This window comes from Pipistrellus kuhlii, unplaced genomic scaffold (assembly GCF_014108245.1).
Source record: "Pipistrellus kuhlii isolate mPipKuh1 unplaced genomic scaffold, mPipKuh1.p scaffold_m20_p_2, whole genome shotgun sequence".
Taxonomy (NCBI): Eukaryota; Metazoa; Chordata; class Mammalia; order Chiroptera; family Vespertilionidae; genus Pipistrellus; species Pipistrellus kuhlii.
Window position 1 is genome coordinate 168,741,584 of NW_023425515.1, and position 23,547 is coordinate 168,765,130.

The following is a 23,547-nucleotide window of genomic DNA, read 5'->3' on the forward strand; positions in this document are numbered from 1 at the left end:
AGCCCTGAGGAGGTCAGGATCAGATTTGTGTAGGGAAGTGAAGGAACTGAAGGAAGGCATGATGGAGGCAGGGAGAACTGGTGGCTGCTAGGGTGAGAGTTGGTGACCTGTCCTGAGGTGTGAGCAGCAGGGAGCAGAAGGAGCAAACCCACCTGCCCTCCTCGCGGCTGCAGGAAGCCAGCCCTGGCGGCCCTGACAGCAGGAGGAAGAGGCTGCAGAAGAGCCTGCGGGGGCCAGGGAAGCACTGCAGTGCCTGGCTGGGAAGGCGCTCTCTTCCCAGATGCCTTCCCCCATGGCTCCCGGCTGTTCTGACAAGAGCAGAACAAGTTGCATCAGCAGGAGACTGGCGGCTGCACACAGATGAGCTGGGTCCAGACTTGACTGAGGCAGAGACATTCCTGGAGGAGGAGGGATTCGACAAAGAATGCAGTCCGCAGCCGGCCTTCCAGGGCCAGTGTCACTGGCGGCGTTACAGGCCTGTGTGCTGTGCCCTGAGGGTCAGGGGACTGAGATGTGAGGCCTGGGGCCATGTTTGACCAGGCCTTCTGGGGCCGGGCTGTGTCCTGGGGGCAGGCTGGGCGGTGTGGCCCAGCAGCAGGATGGCCTCCGGTGCCCACCGCCCCCGCAGGGGCCCAGAGGCGGAATCTGGCTCCCCATTTGAATATGTCTGTTTGTGGCCTGGCCTCCGGCTGGCACCTGGCATCGCCAACCACACCCTCCACTTCCCTCTCTTGGCTTCTGTGACACTCACTCATGACCATCACAGATATGATTTATTGAGCTCTTACTACGTGCCAAAATGCGGTGTATAATCTTCACCGCTGCCTGGGAAGTAGGTCTTGTCATTCCTGTTACGTAGGAGGAACATGAAGCCTCAAGAAATGACAGGACGTGCCCAGGTCACACAGGTGTGGGATCCAGACGTGACCCAGGCTCTCCTAGACTATAGGACCCGTGGTCTCCCCTGCACCACACTCCCCAGTGCCTCTGACCTCTCTCTCTGCTCGTCCCCAGTCTCCTCTACCAGCCCCTCTGTGTCAGCCTACCCCTCACACGGCGGTGTTTACAGGATTCTGTTCAGGGTTCCCGTCTCTTCTCGCCCCATGCCAGAGACTCTCAATCGGAAGACAGCAGATGCCCTTGACTTCGGGGATTCTGTGACCTTCTGCAGTAGCATGCACACTGTAATGTGTGTGTTTCTGAAAAGAGAAGCCATAGCTTTTCTTTAAGGAGACAGACTGAGATTTTGTTAGTACCTGATTTTTTTTTTATTTTTTATGGCTGAGGAAACATGGAAACACCCAAATCATAATGTGGTCCTATTGTTCATCCTTTCCCTTAGATTCCTGAAGGGGCTCTGCCTCAGGACAGTGGCAGGTGGGGAAATAAAATAGAAATCCTGGGTGGTTCATTCACCGGTTTCCCACTGCTCTGATGCAAGCTAGCTGGTCAGAGCTTGAGACCCGAGCGCAGGCCTGCTGAGCTCCCCGCACAGCGGACGAGGCAGAGGCCAGGATGCTGCTCCAGCGGGGCAGGCTCTGCCTCCATGCACTCCCTGCTTCTAAGGCGGAGTTAAATGTGTGTGTGTGTTGGGGGTTGACTGTCCCTCCATCAGAGTGTCAGCATCCACCCGGCACCCAGCTTTTGGATCTTAAAAAAAAAAAAAAAAAAAAGAAGAAGTGTGTGTGTGTGTGAGAGAGAGAGAGGGAGAGAGAGGGGGAGAGAGAGGGAGAGAGAGAGGGAGAGACCTTCCACTTCATAGCAGTAAATGTGACCCCCTCAGTACACCCACATCTAAGCAGGCAGATCAGACCAGGAAAGAGTGAAGGGAGAGGCAGAAACCCTCCCCACGGAAGCTTTTGTCAGTTCTCAGTGTAATTTCCTGCAGTTTTACATAGTGGTGACATACGGGACTTTCAGCGCTTGGGAAAAGCCGAGGGTCACGGTTTCAGAGATGGCATCTCGCGTCAGGGAAATACCCGGGTTCTGAGGCTGGATCCGGCTCTGACTCTCCGGCCGTGTGAGCGTCGTGGGCAGTCCCCTCCGTGAAGCGGGGTGTGGGACCCTTACTCACCTCGGGTGGAGCAACAGTGACGATAACGTGTGTGGTGGCGGAATGCGCACCGTCTTGGAGTCACGACGCTGTGTTTGAATCTTGGCAGAGCCATTTGCATCCCCCTGAACATGTTGCTTCATCCTGAGTCTGTCCCCGTGAAGTTGGTGAAAGTTGATGAGATGTAAATAATGTCTGTGAAAACTAGCCTGGAGCCTGGCACACCCCCAGCTGTGCCCGTTCCTGGCTCTCCCTCCCGCTCCCAAGCAGCCCCTGCGCTCTTTCCTCTTAGGTGTGTGTGGGGCACGCATGGGCAGGAACCCCAGGTGGGGCACTGTTGGGGCCTGCCAGGCTCTGGAGAGGGGACAGAGGCTGTGCCTCCCCTGGCACAGGCTGGCACCTGCCATTCCTTTCGGTCCACATCTGGGCCTCGCAGGAGGGGCTTCTCCTCGGTTCTGTGTCAGAACTTGGCCATTTCCCTCCCCTCCCCTTTCCTACTGGGTCCCGGGGTCCCTGTCTTTGCCCCCTCTCCTGGACACAGAGGGAGACAGAGGAGCAAGACGGACTGGGGTCTGCTCTCAGGCTCACAGGTGCTGGGACACAGGGAGGGCAGAGAGGCTTCACCAGAGAAGGAGATGTTGCTGGAGGTGGGGAGACGTGCGGGGGTGCGGCCGGAGCAGAGGCGGCCCCCTGAAGGCAGGGGGAGAGAAGCTGGAGGGGTCCTGACCAGTGGGAGCTCTTTGTTGCTGCTGAGAGCAATGGAGGAGCCTCAGATGGCCTTCGTGTCCCCCTGACACTCACTGCCAGGGGCTGTGCTGAGCGACAGACGTGGGTCAGATGTGAGCCTCGGTCCTGCGAAACACCGCTAATGCTGGTGGTGAAAACAGCCGGTCAGGTGACTGGGAGCTGGCACTCGGCCTGAATTATCTGATTCTCGCACAGTCCAGAGGTACATCCTGATAGTATCCTGGTTTACCCACAAGGAGATGGGGAGCTCCTTTCCCAGGGTCTCCCTCCAGTGAGGGGCGAGAGCTGAAGCTGAATCCAGTCCGTTCAGGCCCCTGGAACAAAACACCGAAGACCGGGCGGCTTATAAACAACAGACATGTGTCTCCACCATTCTGGAGGCTGGGGAGTCCAGGAGCCTGGCGCTGGCGGAGTTGGTGTTTGGTGAGGGCCTTCTGGTTCACAGACCGCCGCCTTTTTGTAATATCCTCACTTGGTGGAAGGGACAAGGGATCTCTGGGACCTCATTCATAAGGGCATCGGTCCCACTCGTGAGGGCTCCCCCCTCACCACTTCCTAAAGGCTCACCTCCTAATACCACCACGTTGGGCATCAGCTGTTCAACATGGCTTTGGGGACACGGCACGGAGGTGGGGGTTGGGGATAACATTCAAACCATAGCAGAAATAACTCCATATTCTATCACTTCCCAAAGGTTGGAGGTCATTTATGCCGTGGGAGGAATGGGGTCAGGAAAAACATGAGGGATATGCTGACTTTTGTGTGTTTTTTTTTAAGTGGGTTGGATGAGGTGGATAGATGTGGGAAGGCCATTGGAGACCGAAGGAGCAGCTCAGCAAGAGCATGGAGCCGTGAGTGAGCAGGTGGGGCCTCAGGTGGGCGGAGTGGAAACAAGCGGCGGAAGGGCCTCCTGGCTGTAAAGCTCCGCTCTGGGCCGGTGGTGATGTGACCTGCTTTGTACGTAGAAAGAGCATCTGGCAGAGAGGACAGTGGTCTGGAGGCACCCATTACACGTTTGTTCACTAAACGGATGGAATTTAACAATTATTCCATGTTCCAGTCACTCTGCTGGACTCTGGGCTCTGAGCGGGCAACAAGGCAGGTGCTGTAAATGGCCAGTGGTTAGGATAGTCCAACGGAAGGTGACGAGACCTGGATTTCCGTGAAGCAGTGTGTCTGGGAGGAAGGGGTGGGTCTGTGGGATTCTAAGAAGATAAAATTAAAAGAACTAGATGGCCAGTGGGGCAGGGTTTGGCGGGAGAGATGAAGTATGTGAAGTAAAATCTGAGGCTTCTGGTTCATTGGAGGGAGGGAGCACAGGAGGAGCAGGAGCAGATGGGAAACATGTTAAATACATATGTACATCCCTGTGACAGAATCCTTAGGGAACATACATTTGATGTCTGTAGTTTGATTTATTTCAAGAGATTATCATTTAACCGAATCTCTGTTATAAACTTTTATATTTTTTCCAGGTTTTTCACTCTTATAAATAACATTGTATTAAACAGCTTTTTACAGAGGTCTTCGCCATTCTGATGGCTTTTAGGAGAGAAATTCACAGTCATTGGGTACGAACAGCCTTGAAGCTTTTGATTCATATTCAGATTGCAGTGTAGGCGAGTTCTATCGCAGCTCAGCACCACAAGCACTGAGAGACACACACACACTTATACACACACACACACACACACACACACACACATACACACATGGGGTGGGGGCAAAAGCAGGTTTATAATTGTGAGTACACAAAAAGGAGTTTATTCTTCTATTATTATTAATTACTGTCTTTTCCATACAAACAACTGTAAACTTACTTTTGCCGCACTCTATTTTAGAGGATAAAAATAGCATTTGGTTACACAAATTTGCATTTTTATCAATACTGAGTTTTTCATGCTTACCTTTTTTTTATGTTCTTTTCCCATTTTCAGGTGGTCTTGGTTTTTTATGAATTTTTAAAATATGTATTATTTGTGACAATTTTCCCCACTTCTGTTTCCTTCCTAATTTTGCTTATTATACTTTTTATGAACCAAAGCACAGAAAGTGTTTACAAAGTCAGAATTCATTGACTTTCTTCTTCATTGCTAACATTACACTAATGGTGAGGAAGCTCAGTGATGATATGTGCATCTAAATTTTCTTTTCCTTTTCCTTTTAGCAGGAGAGGCAGTGAGTGGCTCTTTTTTTCCTATGTAGCAAATTTTCAAATGTCACTTGCTAGGAAACTCACCTTGTTCCCACCGACGGTGCAGCTGCCTGTCTTACAGCCTAAGCGTGTGCATGCAGACTGATCTCTTCCCGGCCCTCTTGTCTCATTGATCTTTGTGTTGGTTCTTAGACATCTGTCAGTGTTTTAATCCTCGCAAACTTATAATATACTCTCATATCTAATTTTTAAATGTATCTGTTAACTATTTGGATGGGTTTTTAGAATCCTTTTGGTACATTTCAAAAAAAGAAATCCTATTGGGATTTCTCTTAGAATTAAGTTAAGCCTACCTTAATCTCGGAGGAAGTGGCATTGTGTTAATATTCAGCCTTCTCATCCAAGATATGGCTCGTCTCCCTTTTTTTTTTTCAAGTAATTTTTTTAGATCTCTCAAAGGATTGTAGCTTTTTTTTTCTCTCTCTCTCCAGATCCCACATACTTAAGTTTATTGATCAGTATTTGATTATTTTGTTGTTGTTCGGATTGCAAGTAGGATGGATCTCTTTTGTATTCTATCTGGTGACTTCCCTATTGGGAGTACAGATCCTATTAATAAATTATTTTACCCACTAAGTTTAGTTGATTCTTTCAGGTTTTCTGGGCAAATAACAAACTCTCTGCAAATAAGAGGCTGGAGCCCCTGGCTTGGTGATGCTTCCAGCCTGAGGGCTGGTCTGTGCGTTCCTCCAGCAGTACTCAGGAGCCCGGTTGTAAGGGTGGGAAAGGGTGGATGCCAAGGTCAGCGCTTCCCTGGGCTGGGGCCTCAGGGAGGCAAGGGGCCGGGAGTTGAACTCATGAGGGAGTAGCTGACGTGGATGCTTCAGGGTCTTGAACAGAAAGGCAGGGCTGAGGACGAGAGGGAGGGAGAGGGAGGGGAGGAAGTGGTGGCCTGGACTGCACACTGGGATGCCAGGTTTCAGAGCGGATGCCTTTCCTGTCTGATACCGAGATCACGGAGGGAAGATGGTCCCACTTTGCAGGTAAGGGAACGGAAGCTCAGAGAGCTTGCCAGGTGACCATTCGCCAGCTCCAGTCAGTGGCAGCCTGGGACTGGAGTGTTCCGGTCATTCTGTCTTTATTTTCCAGGTTCACTTTAGAACAGCTGGCTGAGAGCCAGGAGAGACAACAGAGGGGGAAGGAGGCGAGCCCAGCAGAGCAGATAGGAGAAAGAGGGCAGGCTCCTCCTGGCCCCCTCAGTAGCTGCGCAGGGTGGGGCCCAGCTGGACCGTTGGGTCTTCCTGATGACCCAGAGCCCCCTGATGACCCAGGCAGAGCAGCTCACTGAGCGTCCCAGGCCCTCGGCCCCGCCATGCAGCTCCCTCTGGATCCTCATTACACCCCGAGGCCCCCATTTGTCCACTGTTCCCACCACACACCCTTGTCTCTCACACTTCCTGCGTCCCCGGCACACACCAGGTCCTCCCTCCTCCCGCTGTGTTTACCCCGCGTGCCCCAGGTGCCTGCAGTGCTCTCCGCGCCCCCCCCCACCCTGTTTCTCATCTGCTTGTAAACCGCGTGGGCCCCTGCCCCTCCCACAGTCCCCTCGCAGCCGTGTGCCCGGCTCACGCCCCCCTGTGCCGTGTCCACAGAGTGCGTCGGACGGCTTCTGGAAATCCGTGGCCACCCGAGTGCCCAAGGAGCCCCCCGAGATTCGTATCCTCAACCCGTACTTCATCCAGGAAGCTGCCTTCAGCCTCATCGGACTGCCCTTCAACAACGGCCTCATGGGCCGCGGGGTGAGGGGCCGGGCCGGGCCGGGCCGGGCCGGGCATGGCGGGGAACTGGGTCCCGGGGACCTTGGGAAGAAAGAACAGGCGGACGGGAGCGGGGACGGGAGGAGGGACAAGAGGGGGGGTGGGTTCCGGTCCTCAGGAATGGAGCTCAGCTCTGGGGAGCTTCACGGAGGATCTCCGCCTCGCTCAGCCCTTCGCCTGACCTCTGCGCCCGCCCCTCCCCCAGAACATCCCGACGCTGGGCAGCGTGGCCGTGACCATGGCCCTGCACGGCTGTGACGAAGTGGCGGTCGCAGGCTTTGGCTACGACATGAACACACCCAACGCACCCCTGCACTACTATGAGACGGTGCGCATGTCAGCCATCAAAGAGGTGAGGGGCCGGGTGGGCCGGGCCGCGGGAGGGCGCTTCCAGCACCGAGGACAGGCTCCGACCGTTCACTGTGATGGTGAAGAGATGAGCCAGCGGCTGCTCCGGCCGCCCAGAGCTCCAGGAAGGTGCCCCTGCCCCAATGAGGAGGCCCGTTCCTGCCTGCGGGCCTCTGACCACGAAGCATCCTCTGTGCCTCTCCCCAGGAACCCAGCACCCTGTCCCATTTCCTTCCTGAACCTTCCCTCTCTGGCTCTCTCTCTCTCTCTCTCTCTCTCTCTCTCTCTCTCTCTGCACCTGCCTCCTCGCTGTTCCCCAGCCGTCGTGCGCTAATCTTGGCACCAGCTCAGCGCCACTCTCTCTACCTCAAGTCGTCTTTCTCCCAAAGGACTCCTTGCCCCCTCAGACAACCCACAAACATTGCCTCCGGGTCTCAGGACAGCCCCATACCTCCTCCACCCTCCCCATGGCCAAGCCCTGGAGCTCGTTATAACCCAGAGTTACCTACCGCCCAGGTGACCCATACGCTCAGGCTCCTTAAAGTAGAAGAAGCATTACCGTCCTCCCAGCCTGTCGCCACCTCCTGCATCTCCCCTCACAGCAGAGCCCACGTGGAAAATCAGCCCCTCTTCCGCCTTCACTTCTCCCGCAAGCCTTGCCCTGGTCCCGGCCTGGAGCCTGGACCTCTGGGGTTAGCACGCTGAGGAGCTTCTCTGCTCCTGCATCGTGTGGGGTCGCTGGAGAACTCCATCATAGTTCTCTAACTGTAGGGGTTCTCATCTCAGCTAGCCCTGGTTCCTGCTCCCCAGGCTCACCCGCCCTTCTCCAGCCCCTGCCCCTCCTCCCGTGAGAACACGGCTGCGGTGGGCACCGCCCGCTCCTGCTGGGCTGTCCCCTGTGCACGCCTCACTCCCTCTCGGTCCTTCGCCCCTCGCAGTCTGGCTGCCGCTCTCTTGACACGACTCCTACCAAGGTCACCAGGGACTTAACCTCAAGGCTCCAGATCCGCTCCAGATCCCAGTCTCTCAAACACCTGTGCCGACCATTCCTTCCTCTTTGAAACCCTCTCCCGCTGAGACTTCTGAGCCAGTAGTTTCTGGGGCTCCGATTCACTCGCCAGTCTCTCTCGTTCTCTTGCTCAGTGTCCTTGATCGCAGTCCACCCCTTAAGAACCAGCATCATCCAGGGCTCCATCCCAGGCCGCCTCCGCTCACACTGCAGGTCCTCCAGGAGGCTGGTGTCCCCGGCCATGGCTTCCGTTACCATCTGCACTGTCAGGCTCTTTGGGTTCATTCGGGCTACCTCAAGCCATGGGAACTTACTTCAAGCTTACAAGGCAGACTCGGGAGCCTCAGGGGAACCAGAAACGGTCTTCCCCGGGCTCCTGCTGCCAGGAATGGCATTCAGGAGCGGAAAGCTCCTCCTGGTTGACTCCAGGACCGCCTTACCCTCACCAGCGTCTCCTGCCTCCTTGCCCCGGCCCCGTTAGTCCTTCCAGCTCTTTCTCTCTTGACGTATCTTCTTGCTTCTCTGTCCCCTGCCAGCACCCACTCCAAACTGTCCTCACGGCTTTTACCTGCTCCCGGCTTCTGTTTACTTATATATTTGCTCTCTCACACAAATCTTGTGAACACCGTCAAACATACTCATAAACATGGAGAAAAATAGAATGAACTTCCATGTAAACCTGAGAGACCGCGAGGGGCTTTCTCTGCCGTGGCGAGGAGTGTGGGCCTCGCTCTGAAGGCAGAAGCGTGTGAAGCCGGGGATTAGCATGCAGAAGGCTTACTGTGGGTGCAGCCTGAAGTAGTGGGCTGCGAGGCAGGAACAGAAACCAGTTAGCAGGCTGCCCAGCAGACTAGGCAAGAGATGAAGACTCCTGGCCCGGACGCAGCAGAGAAATCCAGGCTGGAAGTGTGCATCTGTGAGTTGTGAGCACAACGGCACGTTCAGACCCAGGCCAGGCACGTGTGAAATATTCCAGGGAGACGCAGACTGGGAAATGCAGGTCGTTGGCACCCTAGGAGCACCAGCATTGAGCGACGGGGTGAGGGAGGAGGAGCCAGACGTGAGACAGAAGAAGAGCTGTGGGAAGGAAGACTCTCTGAGAGTGGCCAGTGAGTGGGATGGACATCTGCCTCCAAAATCCTGGTGAGGCTGGGACACGGGACCAGAACGGCTCCCCAGGCCATGGACGGTGCAGGCAGCGTAGTGCCGAGGGCTCCGGTCACCCCCTGTATGTCCGCCCGGGGGAGGAGTTGAGAGAGAGCACCCTCTCGGTGGCATTGCCTGGGCCAAGAGAGCTCCACCCCAGGCAGACTTTGTGTTTACTGTTACACTGTCAAACATACTCATAAACACAGAGAACAACATACCCAACTTCCATGTAACTGCCACCTGTCCCGTCCGCCCCCCCCCCCCCCCGACGCTCCCCTCCCGCCCCCTGGTGAGCAGCACATGGCCAGTGTGGTTTCATCTGTTTCTTCCTCATACTTGTACTCCCCACTGATTATTTGGAAACAAGTCTCAGATATATCATTTCAGCCAAAAACATTTCAGTAAGTTTTTCCAAAAGATAAGGACTATTTTCTACTATCACAATACCGCGATGACACCTAGAAAAATTAATCATAATTTCTCCATATCATCAAATATCTGGTCCTTTGCTGACCTTTCACACCTCAGTGACTCCCAGGGGGCGCCCTTGAGGCTGGTCTGTCAGACTGGTCCCCTCCCTGGGGGTGGGGCAGGGGTGGGGAAGGAAAGAGCTGTATGAGCGTCTCCATTTGCTTGGCTCCTGGCGCTGCCATTCCTCCAGGCCTCCCATCTAATTACCTGTGAAATCTAGTTCCATCGGACACATATATATTGAGCACCACTCGGAGCCAGATTGTCCCTGCCTTCAAAGGGGTGAGACAGATGCTTGCATCTTTAAGAAATGAGAACAGCCGGGACCGGTTTGACTCAGTGGATAGAGCGTCAGCCTGCGGACTGAAGGGTCCCAGGTTCGATTCCGGTCAAGGGCATGTACCTTGGTTGCGGGCACATCCCCGGTAGGAGGTGTGCAAGAGGCAGCTGGTTGATGTTTCTCTCTCATCGACATTTCTAACTCTCTGTCCCTCTCAATGCCTCTCTGTGTAAAATAAACAAAATATATTAAAAAGAAAAGAAAGAAAAAGAAATGAGGGCAAATCATCCAGGGCTCTGCAGCCGCAAGGGCCACGCGCTGAAGGCGGAGAAGAGTGACAGGTTGGAGAGAGTTGACTAGATCAGAGTAAGGACCAGACAGAGCCGTGAGTTCTCGGCACCGCTAGATCGTGGCCCTGACATCGCTGTCGTGCGGCCCAGTGCTGGCAGATGCAGCAGAGCAGTCAGGTGGGTCCAAACCCTGCACCCGACTGTGTGACGAATGCCAAAACAGGGCTATGGGTGCTCATTCATTCATTTAATCCTCTTCCTTTCTTTGAGAGTCTTAGTCACCAAAGCTTCCTGGTGAGTCCCGGGGATCGGAGAGAACCTGAGCCGAGGTGCAGTCTCCCCCCAGGAGAAGGCAGCCTCCTCCCTGTAATTTCCACGCGAACCGTGAGACGGGCCCGCTGCCCTCTGGCCTACTGGCCCCTCTGACCCGAGAGGCCGGTTTCGTCAGCGGCCCCCAGGCCTGGAGGAGGGGGTTGCGTCAGGCCGGAGAATGACTAAGCCACCCCCACGAGGCTCTTTTCAGCAGGGCCACCCCCGGGCCTGGGCAGGACCCGGTGACTCACATCGCCAGGCCTAGGGCTTAGGTGCCCCAGACGCGCTGCTGGACGAGGCGGGTTGAAGCCTTTGCGAACAAGATTGGAAAGCCTGTGTCTCCGAAGGTTACAGGAAGTGAAGAGGCAGCCCTGGGGAGCGAGGGGGTGAGCTGTGGCACAGCGCATCGGAGGGTGGCGGTCCGAACAGGGCACTGCGCTCCGGGAGGTACACGTGAGCGGGACTGTGTCCTAGCAGCCGCCGAGGCCGCCCCCCCACTAACCACCTCTCCATCTCTTCCCTCCCAGTCCTGGACACACAACATCGAGCGGGAGAAAGAGTTCCTGCGGAAATTGGTGAAAGCGCGTGTCATCACTGACCTGACCAGTGGCATCTGAGATGGGCCCAGCACATGGCACGGAGGTCCCAGCGCCACCACCAGCAGGCAGCAGCCGCTGCCACCTGCCCACTTCACTGGCCTCGGTCCGGCCCCGCCCGAGAGGCGCCGGAGTGCTGAGACCCGGAGAAGGACAGTGCCAAGCGGCCCCAGGGGTGGCGAAGCCTCGGTAGGGCAGCCAGAGCTGTGTCCGCTCAGAGGCCAGCGCTCGGCCTCGCCCTCGGCCCGGATCCCTGAAGCCAGAGCGCCAGGAGGCCGCTGGCCGTTCCCCACGGGCCCAGCATGCCGGAGGTGGACGGGAGGCAGCGAGGCGGCTGCCGGAATTACTTCTCCAATCAGTGTTCGGTGTATTATCATTTTTGTGAATTTGGGTGGGGGGGGTAGGGATAATTTATTTTTAAATAAGGTTGGAGATGTCGAGCACGGCCCACGTGCCATGCAGAAGGAGGCCTGGAAGAGGGCCCGTCCGGCGGGGGGTGCCAGTGGGCTCCCTGCGGAGTGGCAGTGCCATGACGAACCCGTACTCCGCTCCGGAGCTGCAGGGAGGTGGGCAGCAGCTCGTGCCAGCCCCCTCCAGCTCACGGCACCGCTTGGCCTTCCCTGGGGAGAAGATGGGCTACTCCCACCTCACCAGCTGCCCACTGTCCCGCTGGGAAACCCCGGAGCCATCCTTTATAAGCCAACAAGACAGCCCCTGGGCTGGAGCAGAGGGAACTCGGAGCTCAGGAGGCGAGGCCGGGCCCAGCCCAGAGGGAATGGCCGCTCGCCAGCTGCTACTGATCCGTAGGGGACAGTGGCCCAGGCCTGGACTGGCCAGCGTGGTGGCTCTTCTGGGTTTTCAGCGAGACTGCCAGGTCCTTGGGTTCTGCCTTGAGCCTGGACCAGAGGGAAGTGAGGCTTACGGACCTTACCCAGGCCGCGGCAGCCGTCCTGGGCAGCCACCATGGAAGCAATAAAGCTCTTCCCTGAACCTGGCCTCCTCTGCTTGCTTTCTCTTACTTTCCTAGAAGAAACAGGAACCCGGGGCCCCAGCAGCCGCGGTAAACCCTAGGGCCATCTCTTCAGCTCAAATTCCTGGGTTTTTTCACTTCTGTGTCAGCTGCAGGCCCCGGGCATTCTGGGGCCTCTCTGGTCCCACACAGTCCTGCACTTTCTGCCTTTAAAGAAATAGATGAGACATCAGAGCCTGCCCAGAGGGCAGGGGATTGAAGCCCACGTTCCAGGACAGTGCCTCTGGGCCCCACAGCCCCGTCACTGCAGGGACAGGTTCCTGAGCCCCCGACACAAGCCCACAGACCTCACCCGTTCCTGGCACTCCCGGCTGAGCCCGGACAGGACTGCCCTCCCCCCCAGGCACACCCTCTCTCACTCCGCTCTAGGCACTCTGGCGAATATTAGAAAGGTTGTCTCTTCCCATCTTACCCCCTGAGAGCCCGGAATCTGTCCCCCGACCCTTCCCTAGAATCCCCATGCCGACCTGAGAATGGGCAAACACAGGCAGCACCTGAGACCATGGAGTGAGCTCCCGGCCAGAGCTGCCATCTTGGCTGGGACCCTTGCCTCTCACCTGCCATCCCCATCGAAAAGGCCTAGCCACTCCACCGCCATCCCACGTGTGTCCTTCCTGCCGTGCTGCTTTCTCAGGCCAAAGCCGCCTCCACTGAAGGGAAAGCAAGACCCTGACGGAGGGACAGGCAAACCCAGAAACTCCCTACGGATTCTGCTCGGCGGCTGCGAAACACTTCCATGCACATCGGATTCTGCGTGCACAGTGCCCCCTAGAGTTGTACAGGGCATAGGCAGCGTGCCTGCAGGCCAAAGCCAGGACTGATAAAGCCCCAAGGAAGCCACCCCAACTGGGCAGCCGGCTGTGAGAGGCAGCAGACGTGGGGCTGCTCACCACCTGGTCTCCTGCCGCTCAGGGGTCCTTCAGGCCCGCAGGCTGCCCCCCACCACCCCAGTTCTCCGCAGTCTGGCTTGTGGCCTCCACCGGTGCCCAGCACCCACTCTCACAGAAGCAGTGGCCTCAGCCTTGGCCGTGCACCGGAAGCACCTGTGCGGACCTGGAAAACGGCATATGCCCACACCGAGGTTCTGAGTCAGGGCTGGGGTGGAGCCCAGAGGCGGGCAGTTTTAGGAGGTCCACGGGTGTCCGAGTGCACGGCCAGGCCATAGCTGGTCCACGCGCATTCCCTGAGCGCTTTCATTTCCATCCACGGTCCCCGACATGCCATCTCCAGCCCAGCTCCCTCCGCTCTGCGCCAGGCTGCAAATTCAGCTGCATCCTGAACTTTCCCGAAGGAGCATCCACAGGTCCTCCTGACTCAGCATGTCCATCCCTGAACTGAGCTCCCAGCCTCCCCCAGGGACTTCCCCTGCCAGAATGCATCCCCTCCACCTGGTCACCCGGCCTGGAGCATGCCAGCGTCTGCCCTCCCTCAGCCCATCAGTCTAGTGTAGTGTAATCTCACTCTCCCCACCACTCTGCTTCCCGCTCACTCCCTCAGCAGCCTCCTGACCTCGTCACCCCTTACCCCCAAACCCCTCTCCCCACGCCGCAGTCAGAGCCATGTACGTCTGGTGCACCATGATTCTGCCTGAGCCCCTTCGGTGGTCCCTGGGGGCAATAGGATGAAGTCCAGGCTCCCGGGCATGACACAGCATCTGGCCTTTCTTACCTCTCTACACGTTACTCACCCCACTTCCACCCCACCTGCCAACTTGCCATAATTAGGCTCCTGAAATACTATCCCCCAGCTCCTACTCAAGCATGAGCACTCGAAATCCTCCTCCTCCGTGACCCTCCCTTCCTCAGCCTTGGGCACCCACTCCCAGCGGCGGTGTGCACAGGTGTGTCCCTCCTCCCAGCCCCGGGCTGCCAGGATGCGGGGCGGTGGGGCGGCCGGAGCAGGGTCAGACATGGAAGCCCCAGCCCAGAGGCTGGCCCTCCCAAGCGGGGCCGCTAAACGAAGACGCTAGCAGCGGGCAGGAGAGCAGAGAGCAGTCCCTGCAGGGTGGCCAGCCAGGGCCCTGAGCCGGCGCCAACTGGAGGGGCCGGTGGCCCAAGGCTGGGACGATCCTGTCTCCTCCCTCTCCCGCCCTCAGCCCGGCCTCCCCGCTCCCTGCTTCGCGTGCCTATAAAACTGAACGCCCACTTTCCTCGCCTCTCCGCCGCTCAAGTTCTCCACGCTGTGTCCTGGGTTTTCCACTTCCCAGTGTCCTCCCCTTCACCTTGGGGGGCCTAGCTGAGCCCGGGAGGGGTGGGGGCCGAATCCCAGCGGGTGGAGCAACCAGGTGAACCCTGAAAGGTAGGGCGGGGCAGGGGCGCTGGGGCCCCACCCCGGGATCCGGTGACGCCGGGACTGGAATTTGACACCGGTCGGCGGCAGGCATGAGGCTGCTGAGGGATGGAGTTGGGCCCGGCCCCCAGACACGGCCCACGGGCTCCACCAGCAGCAGGTCCCTCGGGCCGCAGCCCTGGCTGCATCCTGGACCCAGAGCCCCGCACTCGAGGTAAGCCGGCCTGCGGGCCCACCCCCCTCTCAGCCCTGGAGTCAGGGGGAGCGGGCAGGAGAGGCGCCACCGCTTTCTCACCTCCTCCCTCTCCTGGGCCCAGCGTGCAGCTCGCTGCCCCTCCCAGCCCCCCTCCGCCCCTCTGGTCGCTTGCGGGACGGTGCTGGCCCTGCCAGCCCACTGTAACGTGAGGCTCCTGCTGCCGCTACTGGGTGCAGACTGGCTGCCAAGGCCACACTTTGGGCTGAAAGAGGCGCTGCCAGGTGCATAGCCCTGGGCATGAGCCTTCTCAGCTGCGGGGAAGGTCCAGCACTGGCCCCAGGGACGGTGCCTAGAAGAACAGGGTGCAGGACCCTCCTGGTGAGTCTCTGGCTGCAGATGGGGAGGCAGAGGCGGGGAAGCCAAGTGGCCCCAAACCACCAGAAGGGAGAGAGGGGCTAGCTGCCCTCAGGAGACCTGCTCCTGGGGTCCCCCTAAGCACAGGGGGTCCTGACGGCTGCCTTGCCTCGCTTTCCCTCATGAGAAAAGTTGCCGGCCTGGCCCCTCAGGGCCCCTATTCAGTTAGTTGGACATACCTGGACCTGAGGTGGGCCACACCTGGAAGGCCTGGGGAGGTCTGACCCACAAACACGCAGGTGACCACTGGGACCCAACAGCAGGCCGGCTTGTGGTGCCCCAAGGGTGTTTGGGAGTGCCAGCCAGGGTGGGTTCACTAAATCTGGTGGGGCCCCGAAAGGCTGGCGGGGCTCAGGAAAGATGGCCCGTGGAGGAACCTTCGAAGAGTGGGCGAGCTGTTAGACCCACAGGAGAGGAAGGGGACAGACCTGGAGCAGCGCGCGGGGCAGCTCAGCGCTCAGACCAGCCTGGTGTGGAGCCCTGGCTGGCCCTCCTGGGAGTTGCTCAGGCCTGAGTCTGGCTGAGGGAAGGGAAAAGCCCACCCTACGTTGAGTCTGCATGCTTGGCAGATGCTGCCCTCTGGTGGCCATTGGGAGCCATGGCCCAGGCCCCATGTTCTTAGAGGGCCCGTCTGCTGGCTCTTGAGGGACATCTGTGATCAAGAGAGAGAACTCATGTGGCTCTGGGTCCACAGACCACAGAGGAACAAGGGTCAGCAGCATTGGGTGGGTGGCACAGGCTGAGACCGGAACCTCACTACCATAAGAAAACTTGGACCAACCAGCAAGCTCCCTAATTCTTCTTGTATGGCATGGAGAGAAAGCTGTTTGTGGGATCAAGGGGGTCCAGCTACTCCCTTCTGGCAGCTCCAGCCCTGCAGCAGGAAGACTGGGAAGGGGGGTAGGACGTTTCCAAATACCCCCTTAACTTGTTGGACTTCTAGGAGCTCATTTGGAAAATGGGGATTATACCATTTACCTCATGGAGTTGTAAGGACAGAGAGAGAAGTGAGAACGTGCAAAGGACCAACACATAGTTAAGTTCCTTTTTAAAAAATATATATTTCATTGATTTTTTATAGAGAGGAAGGGAGAGGGACAAAGAGTCAGAAACATTAATGGGAGAAAAACATTGATAAGCTGCCTCCTGCATGCCCCCCACTGGGGATGTGCCAGCAACCAAGGTACATGCCCTTCACTAGAATCAAACCTGGGACCCTTCAGTCCTCAGGCCCAGGCTCCATTCACTGAGCCAAACCGGTCAGGACACAGTTCAGTTCCTGATGCAGCTACTTCCCCTGGGTTGAGTCCACCTATCCACCCCCTTGTCCCTCACCTGGAGAATCTGAAATGGAGGGATGACCTCCTCAAAGATAACTCGTCTCTCAATGTCCCAAGCTGCCTCCAGAAGAGGGTGGGGGAACAAGTCCACTGATGGGAGACCCTGGTATTGACAGAGATGGAGCCTGGACGAGGAGGCCCTTCCGTGCTGCCCTGCTGGCCCCGGCCTAGGAGGCAGGTGAGTGGTCCTCCCAATGGCTCCCACCTGGCATGGAGGACGGCGGCTGGACTGGGAGGGAGAGCAGGGTTTGCTCTGGGCAGGAGTCGGAAGTGCAATGTGAAGCGGTCAGGGAAGGACCAGGAGTTTGGAGGAAGGTTGATGCCCTCCTGGGGTGTGATTTCTCCTCTAAGCTCCCTTAGGCAGCAGACTCCAACCTAAGCCCTTCCCGACTCTCCGCGCCCAACTAGAAGCCCCTCTCTGCTCTCTGCTGCCCCCGCCCCCTTCCCGGGCTCCCTGCGCCCCGGGACCACCTGGGTGCCCTCTGCTTCCCTAAGATTCCACCTTGTCTCTGCGCAGCCCGCCCTGTGGCCGTCGCTGGCCACCCTGGTGCTGCTGAGCAGCGTTGCTGAGGCCTCCCTGGGCCTGGCGCCCCGCAGCCCCGCCGCCCTCGACGGCCCCGCGCCGGCCCCGGCGCCCCCCGCCGGCCACCTGACCGGTAAGTGGAGGGCAGGGCGCGGGGAGGCTGCGGGGCGGCCCGGGACCCCGCGCGCGCACGCAGGACTCCAACTCCGTCTCCCTCCAGGTGGCCGCGCCTCCCGCTCCTGCGGCGGCAGAGCCCGGCGGCCGCCCCCGCAGCCGTCCCGGCCCGCGCCCCCGCCGCCCGCGCCCTCGCCCGCGCCCTCCCGCGGGGGCCGCGCCGCGCGGGCTTGGGGCCGGGGCGTCCACGGGAGGCGCGGGAGCCGCGCGCGGGCCGCGGGGGCGCGGGGCTGCCGCCTGCGCTCGCAGCTGGTGCCGGTGAGCGCGCTGGGGCTGGGCCACAGCTCCGAGGAGCTGGTGCGCTTCGGCTTCTGCAGCGGCTCCTGCCGCCGCGCGCGCTCCTCGCACGACATCAGCCTGGCCCACCTGCTGGAGAATAAGGCCCTGCAGCCGCCTTCAGGCTCCCAGCCGGCCCTGCAGCCCTGCTGCCGGCCCACGAGCTACGAGGCCGTCTCCTTCATGGATGTCAACAGCACCTGGAGGACCGTGGACCAGCTCTCCGCCACTGCCTGCGGCTGCTTGGGCTGAGGGCTCTCCCCGAGATGTACGGACGGCACCCTTACACGAGGAAGTCTTCCTGTCTGGAAGGGACCACGGGCCTCAGCCAGGGATGGACACCGCCCGCCTCCGCTGGGCTTGTGATGGGCATCAGCCCTGCAGGATGAGGGACTGGCAGGCCTCACCTTGCTCGTCCCAGCCCTACAGACATCAGAGACCTCGGCTATGAGACCTTAGGACCGCTCACTTCTCACGGACTCTGGCACCGAGCAGGCCACAGAGCCAGGACTCCTCCTCTGGAGAACCCAGCAGAGTTTGAGGTCTCAGCCTCCGCCTGCCCAGGTCCTGGGGGGACAGAATGGGAGGAGACACACTGCCCTTGCACGGCTGAAGTGCCTATAGTGGAGTGGCCTGGTACTCACTCCAGAGACCTGGACCCCTATTTATTATTTCTAAGTTATTTATTTACGTCTGTGGTTTGTCGGATCCTTTCCGGGGCAGTGGGGGCTGGATGGGTAGAAGCCGCTGGCTGGAGAGCCTGCCACGGACCTTCCCACTCACCACGGCAGGCTGGCTCAGCAATCGCAGGCCGAGCCGGCATCTCCGGCTGCTTCCTCTAACGGGCAGCTCTGGGGCGTGGGGCCATGGAACAGAGTGGGTGGCAAAGATTCGTTCGCCGGTCCTGGCAGGCTAGCTTCCAGCCCCTTGCACAGTCTCCAGCACTTGGGGTTTGGGGTTAGTGGGAGAGAAAGCCCTACCCTGGTAACTGTAGGCATCCTGGGGGGTCTTGCTTTAATGGGTAATGACACAGAAAACCACACATTCTCACTCCCCAGTCACTGATCAGTGCCCTCCCCTGGGGCCCTCTGATGGGTGTATTCACTGCCTCTGATGGCGGCTGGTCCCCTATGGGGAGCTCACCACCCACATTGCACGAAGCAATCCAGGACAAGAGAGCATCTGCAAAGGCCAGTGGGAGGCTGGGGGGGGGGGGGGGGTGTGTGAAGCATGGAGCATCAAAGGGCTAGGGATGCAGGAACAGAGTGAGGGCCCCAAGAGGGTCCTGCATCTTGGTGGTGAGCAAGAACATTCATTCATTAATTCTACAAACATTGATTACATATCTCTTGTATGTCAGACACTGGGCAGACATCAGGGACACGGAAGAGAAGGGGATATGATCCTTGCCCTAAGGTTAAACTAGGAGAGACTGACGTGGAATACTTATATAAATAATTATTTAAGTGCAGTCTGGCAGACAGTTTGAGAGAGGACAAGAAGCTAAGAGTCCCGCACCTTCATCTGGAAGGAGGAAGAGGTTCGTGCGGATACTGTCCCTGAGTCGCCTCCAAAAGGTCAGTGCGATCCCTCTGAGCGTCTCTGCATGTCCCGTGAAACCTGGTTTCCTGGGTCCTACTCGTTTGCCCTGTGTGATGTTCTCCTTTGGGAGTGATGGGGGCCTGTATTTGGAAAGGATGCTGAGTCTGAGGAACCACGGGACATCCAGAGGGGCTGTCAGGAGGCAGTGGGCTCTGCTGGTCTGGGACTGAGGAGGGAGACCGGGGCAGACGTGAGCACAGGCAGTAGCTGTAGCCAGGGTGCAGGAGAGCATCCTGATGAGAGTGAGGCGGGTTCCGGGTAGGATCCCTCTGGCGTTTGACACTGCTGGCCAACATTCCTTCCAGGCTGTGACGTGCCTGCCTGCTTTGGCACAGGTGTCCCTTTGGCCAGAGTGTGGAGCTGGCAAGAGTTCTCTGAGGGCTGTGCTCATTCTGGGTCAAGGAGGGGAAACCTGTGCTTCCACTCTTCTGTGTTCACTGCCCCAGTTCTAGGTGCTCTCTTGCTACCCTCACACGCCCCCTTGGCCCCTCTCTCTACCTCCAAACTGATTCAGGATCCTCAGTCTCCAAACACCCTTGCACCTCCCAACCCCCTTCTTTCTCCCACCCCCCTACCCCCTCCCCCGAAAGAAAATGGCACTAATGTATGCCATACAGTTAACACACAGCTCCTTGGCCCTGGGTGAGGGTAAAAGGGGACATCCTGTTAATTCCAGGGTCAGTGGGGCCAGAAGTCCCTGCTAGAAAGATTTGAATGCTTGGCCTAGTTCTCATATCCCCCAACCCCTGCCCCTCATGGACATTTCTGCTCTCAGAGCCACTTAAGGAGACAGGTTAAAGCCATTTCTGACAATGCTCACAGCAAGAGGCAGGTCTGAACTCAAGCCAACGGTGCTGAGGGAGTAGAGTGTCCTCCCCAACTCAAACCTGCATTGTGGACCCCAGGGAGGTTGTACCCAGCATCTCACAACATCCCAGGTGACATGACAACTTCTCCAAGAGGAACATTCCCACAGAACCAGTCTCACTCTGCAGCTCACAACAACTCAAACCCCTCTTTTAACAAAGACACCACAAAGTAATAAAGCCGTCCTCCCCAAAGAAAACAATAGCTGCACTTCTTTTCATACAACTTAGCAGAGAGCACCTGGCACATGACCTCACCAGGCAGAGAACTTTCACCCCCGGGGCCACAGGTGGCTTTAGTATCTGCATTTCCAACTTATTCCTTGTTTTACATTCAGAACTACATTGCCCATTTGAGTGCCCTCCCGGAACAATGGTGTGGTCTCCTCCAAAGGGTATCGAGTCACTGCCACTTGTAAGACAGAAAACTACAGATGTCTTTGAAATGACTTTTTTTTTTTTTCACTTCCAGGAGTACCCAACACTTTCCTCTAGGTTTATTTCATTCAAGAATCAAGGTTCAGGGTTCCATGTGCTCCTTCTACACTTGCCAATTGCTTTCTCCTCTCTTGCCCAGGGATTGCCATATTTCCTTAGGCTGAAGATGCCTGTGGTGGAGTGTATGTGGACTGAGTGACTAGGGTCTCATCTTGAAAAGCATAAGATGGGTAGAAAGTTGAGAGATCAGAGAACAATCTAGGAGAATTGTGCCATATGAGATCGCCTTTTGTATTCAAAGGAGTGCTTCTTAACTTGTTTTAGAGTTGGAGAATATGATAAAAGCTAAGGATCTTCCCCTAACCCCTGCAAAAGCTCGATCCCCAGAGTGAAACCTGCAGGAGGCAGTCAATCAGTATTGATATTTCTGTCTCCCTCTCCCTTCCTCACTGAAATCAGTAAAAATATATTTTTTAAAAAATTCCCCAAATTAGATGTTCATGGCCCTTGAGGTGTCATACCCTGTTCTAGATACTATTATTAATGTCCTCCTGTAGCTAGAATAATTCCTCCATCTGTAGTCAGGATTCCGTATCAGGACACTTGGTCTCAATTATTTACAAGCCTCCCCATTCTTCAACCTTTTAAATTGAGTATCTCCTTTCCCTCTTAATTTAAACCTGCTCAAATGTAACACAGCATTGAACAAAATTGACACTGTGATTTTATATATATATATATATATATATATATATATATATATATATATATATATATATACTTTCACCTCTCCTTCACCAAAAGAGCTCATGCTGAGGTCACCAGTGACCTCATCATTACTGAACTCTTGTCCTTTGAACTCTCAGAAGTACTCAAATCTGTCATTCCTCCTTGAAAACCTGTCTTGCATTGACTGTCTTGATCCCATGCTCTCTTTTTCGTCCACCCCTCCCGCTGCTCATTCTCAGGCTACTCTTGGGCTTCTTTTCCTCTCTCTGCCTCTCACGTGTTCCTCGAGGCTTTGATATAGGCCTTTCTCTCTTCCCATTCTACTCTCTCCCTGAGCTACATTCTCTACCCCCATGATTCCAGTTACTTCCATACCAATGGTGATTACATTATATCTCCAGCCTGGACCTTTCTCCTGAGCTCCAAGTCTTGGAATCAGTTACTTTATTTTGGCCTTCCTGTTTTCTCTTCCCAAATCTCCCATACTTCTACTCTTTCCTCCTTCGACTTATCCTACATACGACAGGTAGACTTTTCTAAAATGCAAATCCAGTCATCAACGCCCAGCTGAAATCACATGATGGTTTCATATTGCATTTATGATAAAGTCTAAACTCATTCAAGCGTCTACTGCTCCCAACTTGTCTTTCCAACCTCACCTGTTACTCATCCCTCCCTCTTCCTCACCCCACCTATACCCCCTTAGACTGAACACAAATTACTAGCTGTACTTTAAATAGTTTTTTCTTTTAAAAAAATATATTTTATTGATTTTTTACAGAGAGGAAGAGTGAGAGGATAGAGAGAAATATCGATGAGAGAGAAACATAGATGAGCTGCCTCCTGTGCACCCCCCACTGGGGATGTGCCTGCAACCAAAGTACATGCCCTTGACCAGACTCGAACCTGGGCCCTTCAGTCTGCAGGCTGACACTCAGCCAATGAGCTAAATCGGTTAGGGCTAAACATTTTTAAAAATATATATTTTATTGATTTTTTCACAGAGAGGAAGGGAGAGGGATAGAGAGCCAGAAACGTTGATGAGAGAGAAACATCGACCAGCTGCCTCTTGCACACCCCCTTCCAGGGATATGCCCGCAACCAAGGTACATGCCCTTGACCAGAATTGAACCTGGGACCTTTCAGTCTGCAGACCGACGCTCTATCCACTGAGCCAAACCGGTTTCGGCTAAACATTTTCTTTTCTTTTCTTTTCTTTTTTTTAAAATATATTTTATTATTTTATACAGAGAGGAAGAGAGAGGGATAGAGAGCCAGAAACGTTGATGAGAGAGAAACATTGACCAGCTGCCTCTTGCACACCCCCTACTGGGGATGTGCCCGCAACCAAGGTACATGCTCTTGACCGGAATCGAACCTGGGACCTTTCAGTCCCCAAGCCGACGCTCTATCCATTGAGCCAAACCGGTTTTGGCTAAACATTTTCTTGATAAAGATTTGTTGAGTGACTGGATTCCACTTGGACTTTGCTTACCAGCTAATTGAGCACCTCCTTCCCCATTCAAGTTTCTCCTCCTGAGGGAAGCCCTCCTCTGCCTTCTCTGGCCTAGGTGGCTATTGCCAAGGCTGTTTTCCTCTACTGAACCCAGGTATAGAGGTCTACCCCCTCCGGGTAGCTGGCAAGAGTTATTAAAAGGATAAGTGATGCCCTGCATAGGGTGGCTCAGTTGGCTGGGTGTCGTGAAGTGCACCAAGAGGTTGCTGGTTTGATTCCCAGCCAGGGCACAAGCCAGGGTTGCTGGCTCTATCCCCGATAGGGGGCGTGCAGGAGGCTGCCTATCCATGTTTTACTTTCACATTGATGTTTCTTCTTTCTCCCTCTCTCTTCTCTCTCTCTCTTTAAAATCAATAAAATAAAATAAAAACACACTTTTTTTCCAAGGAAAAAGGGCAAGTGGTAAAGAGAAGGGACTGCTGGGGTCTGCCCCTGAGCAATATCTATTGGTGATCTCTGATACCCTGAGTGTCCAGGGGCAAGATAAGCTCAACTTTCCCCAACCTGTTTCCTCATCTGAAAATGTTGCATAAAATTCCCTGCCTTCTAATTGTTGAGAACTGATGCGTAAGGTATGCAAAGTACTGTTCGTAGCACTTAGGTGTGAGCTGGTCTTGTTCTAATTACACATAAATAGAAGTTGCTTCCAAGAACCTTATGAAATTCTCCGAGCACTGTCCATGGTATGTGGCTTCCTGGTTGCTCACTGGGTGGTTCCGAGAGCCATCCTTTTTTTATTCCCAAGGCGCACCGAGCCTCCTTTCTTCTCATGGTACTGACGCCTCCTCCCCACACGGTCCGGTTCCTGGGTCTCAGGGTGCACCCGAAGCAGAGCACCAGAGTGACCGATCATCGACACCGCTCCTCGCCCCGCCCCGAACTCACACACCTTCCCCCCCCCCCCCCCCCCCCCCCCCCGACCTGGGC

The 23,547-nt window shown here is 56.2% G+C and overlaps 2 protein-coding genes across 9 annotated transcripts in view; both read left to right on the forward strand.

Moving 5' to 3' along the window:
- The window catches only part of ST3GAL3 (ST3 beta-galactoside alpha-2,3-sialyltransferase 3), a 169,386-nt gene extending 157,169 nt beyond the window's left edge, over positions 1-12,217 (forward strand). For all 7 annotated transcript variants that reach the window (XM_045584725.1, XM_045584726.1, XM_045584728.1 and 4 more), the window contains 3 exons: positions 6,608-6,754; positions 6,978-7,124; positions 11,159-12,217. In XM_045584725.1, coding sequence (XP_045440681.1) covers positions 6,608-6,754; positions 6,978-7,124; positions 11,159-11,248 — 384 coding nt within the window. In that variant the 3' untranslated portion in view covers positions 11,249-12,217. The remainder of the gene's footprint in view (positions 1-6,607; positions 6,755-6,977; positions 7,125-11,158) is intronic.
- A 1,593-nt stretch (positions 12,218-13,810) lies between these two features.
- ARTN (artemin) lies at positions 13,811-18,159 on the forward strand. Of its 2 annotated transcripts, none has more exons than XM_045584730.1 (3): positions 13,811-14,760; positions 16,613-16,674; positions 17,014-18,159. In XM_045584730.1, the coding sequence occupies exons 1-3, from the start codon at positions 14,655-14,657 to the stop codon at positions 17,719-17,721; spliced, it is 876 nt and encodes a 291-aa protein (XP_045440686.1). In that variant the 5' UTR covers positions 13,811-14,654; the 3' UTR covers positions 17,722-18,159. The 2 variants fall into 2 exon arrangements, with proteins under 2 accessions (XP_045440686.1, XP_045440687.1); XM_045584731.1 differs by having other exon boundaries at positions 14,631-14,760; positions 16,554-16,674.
- Positions 18,160-23,547: the final 5,388 nt, after the last annotated feature.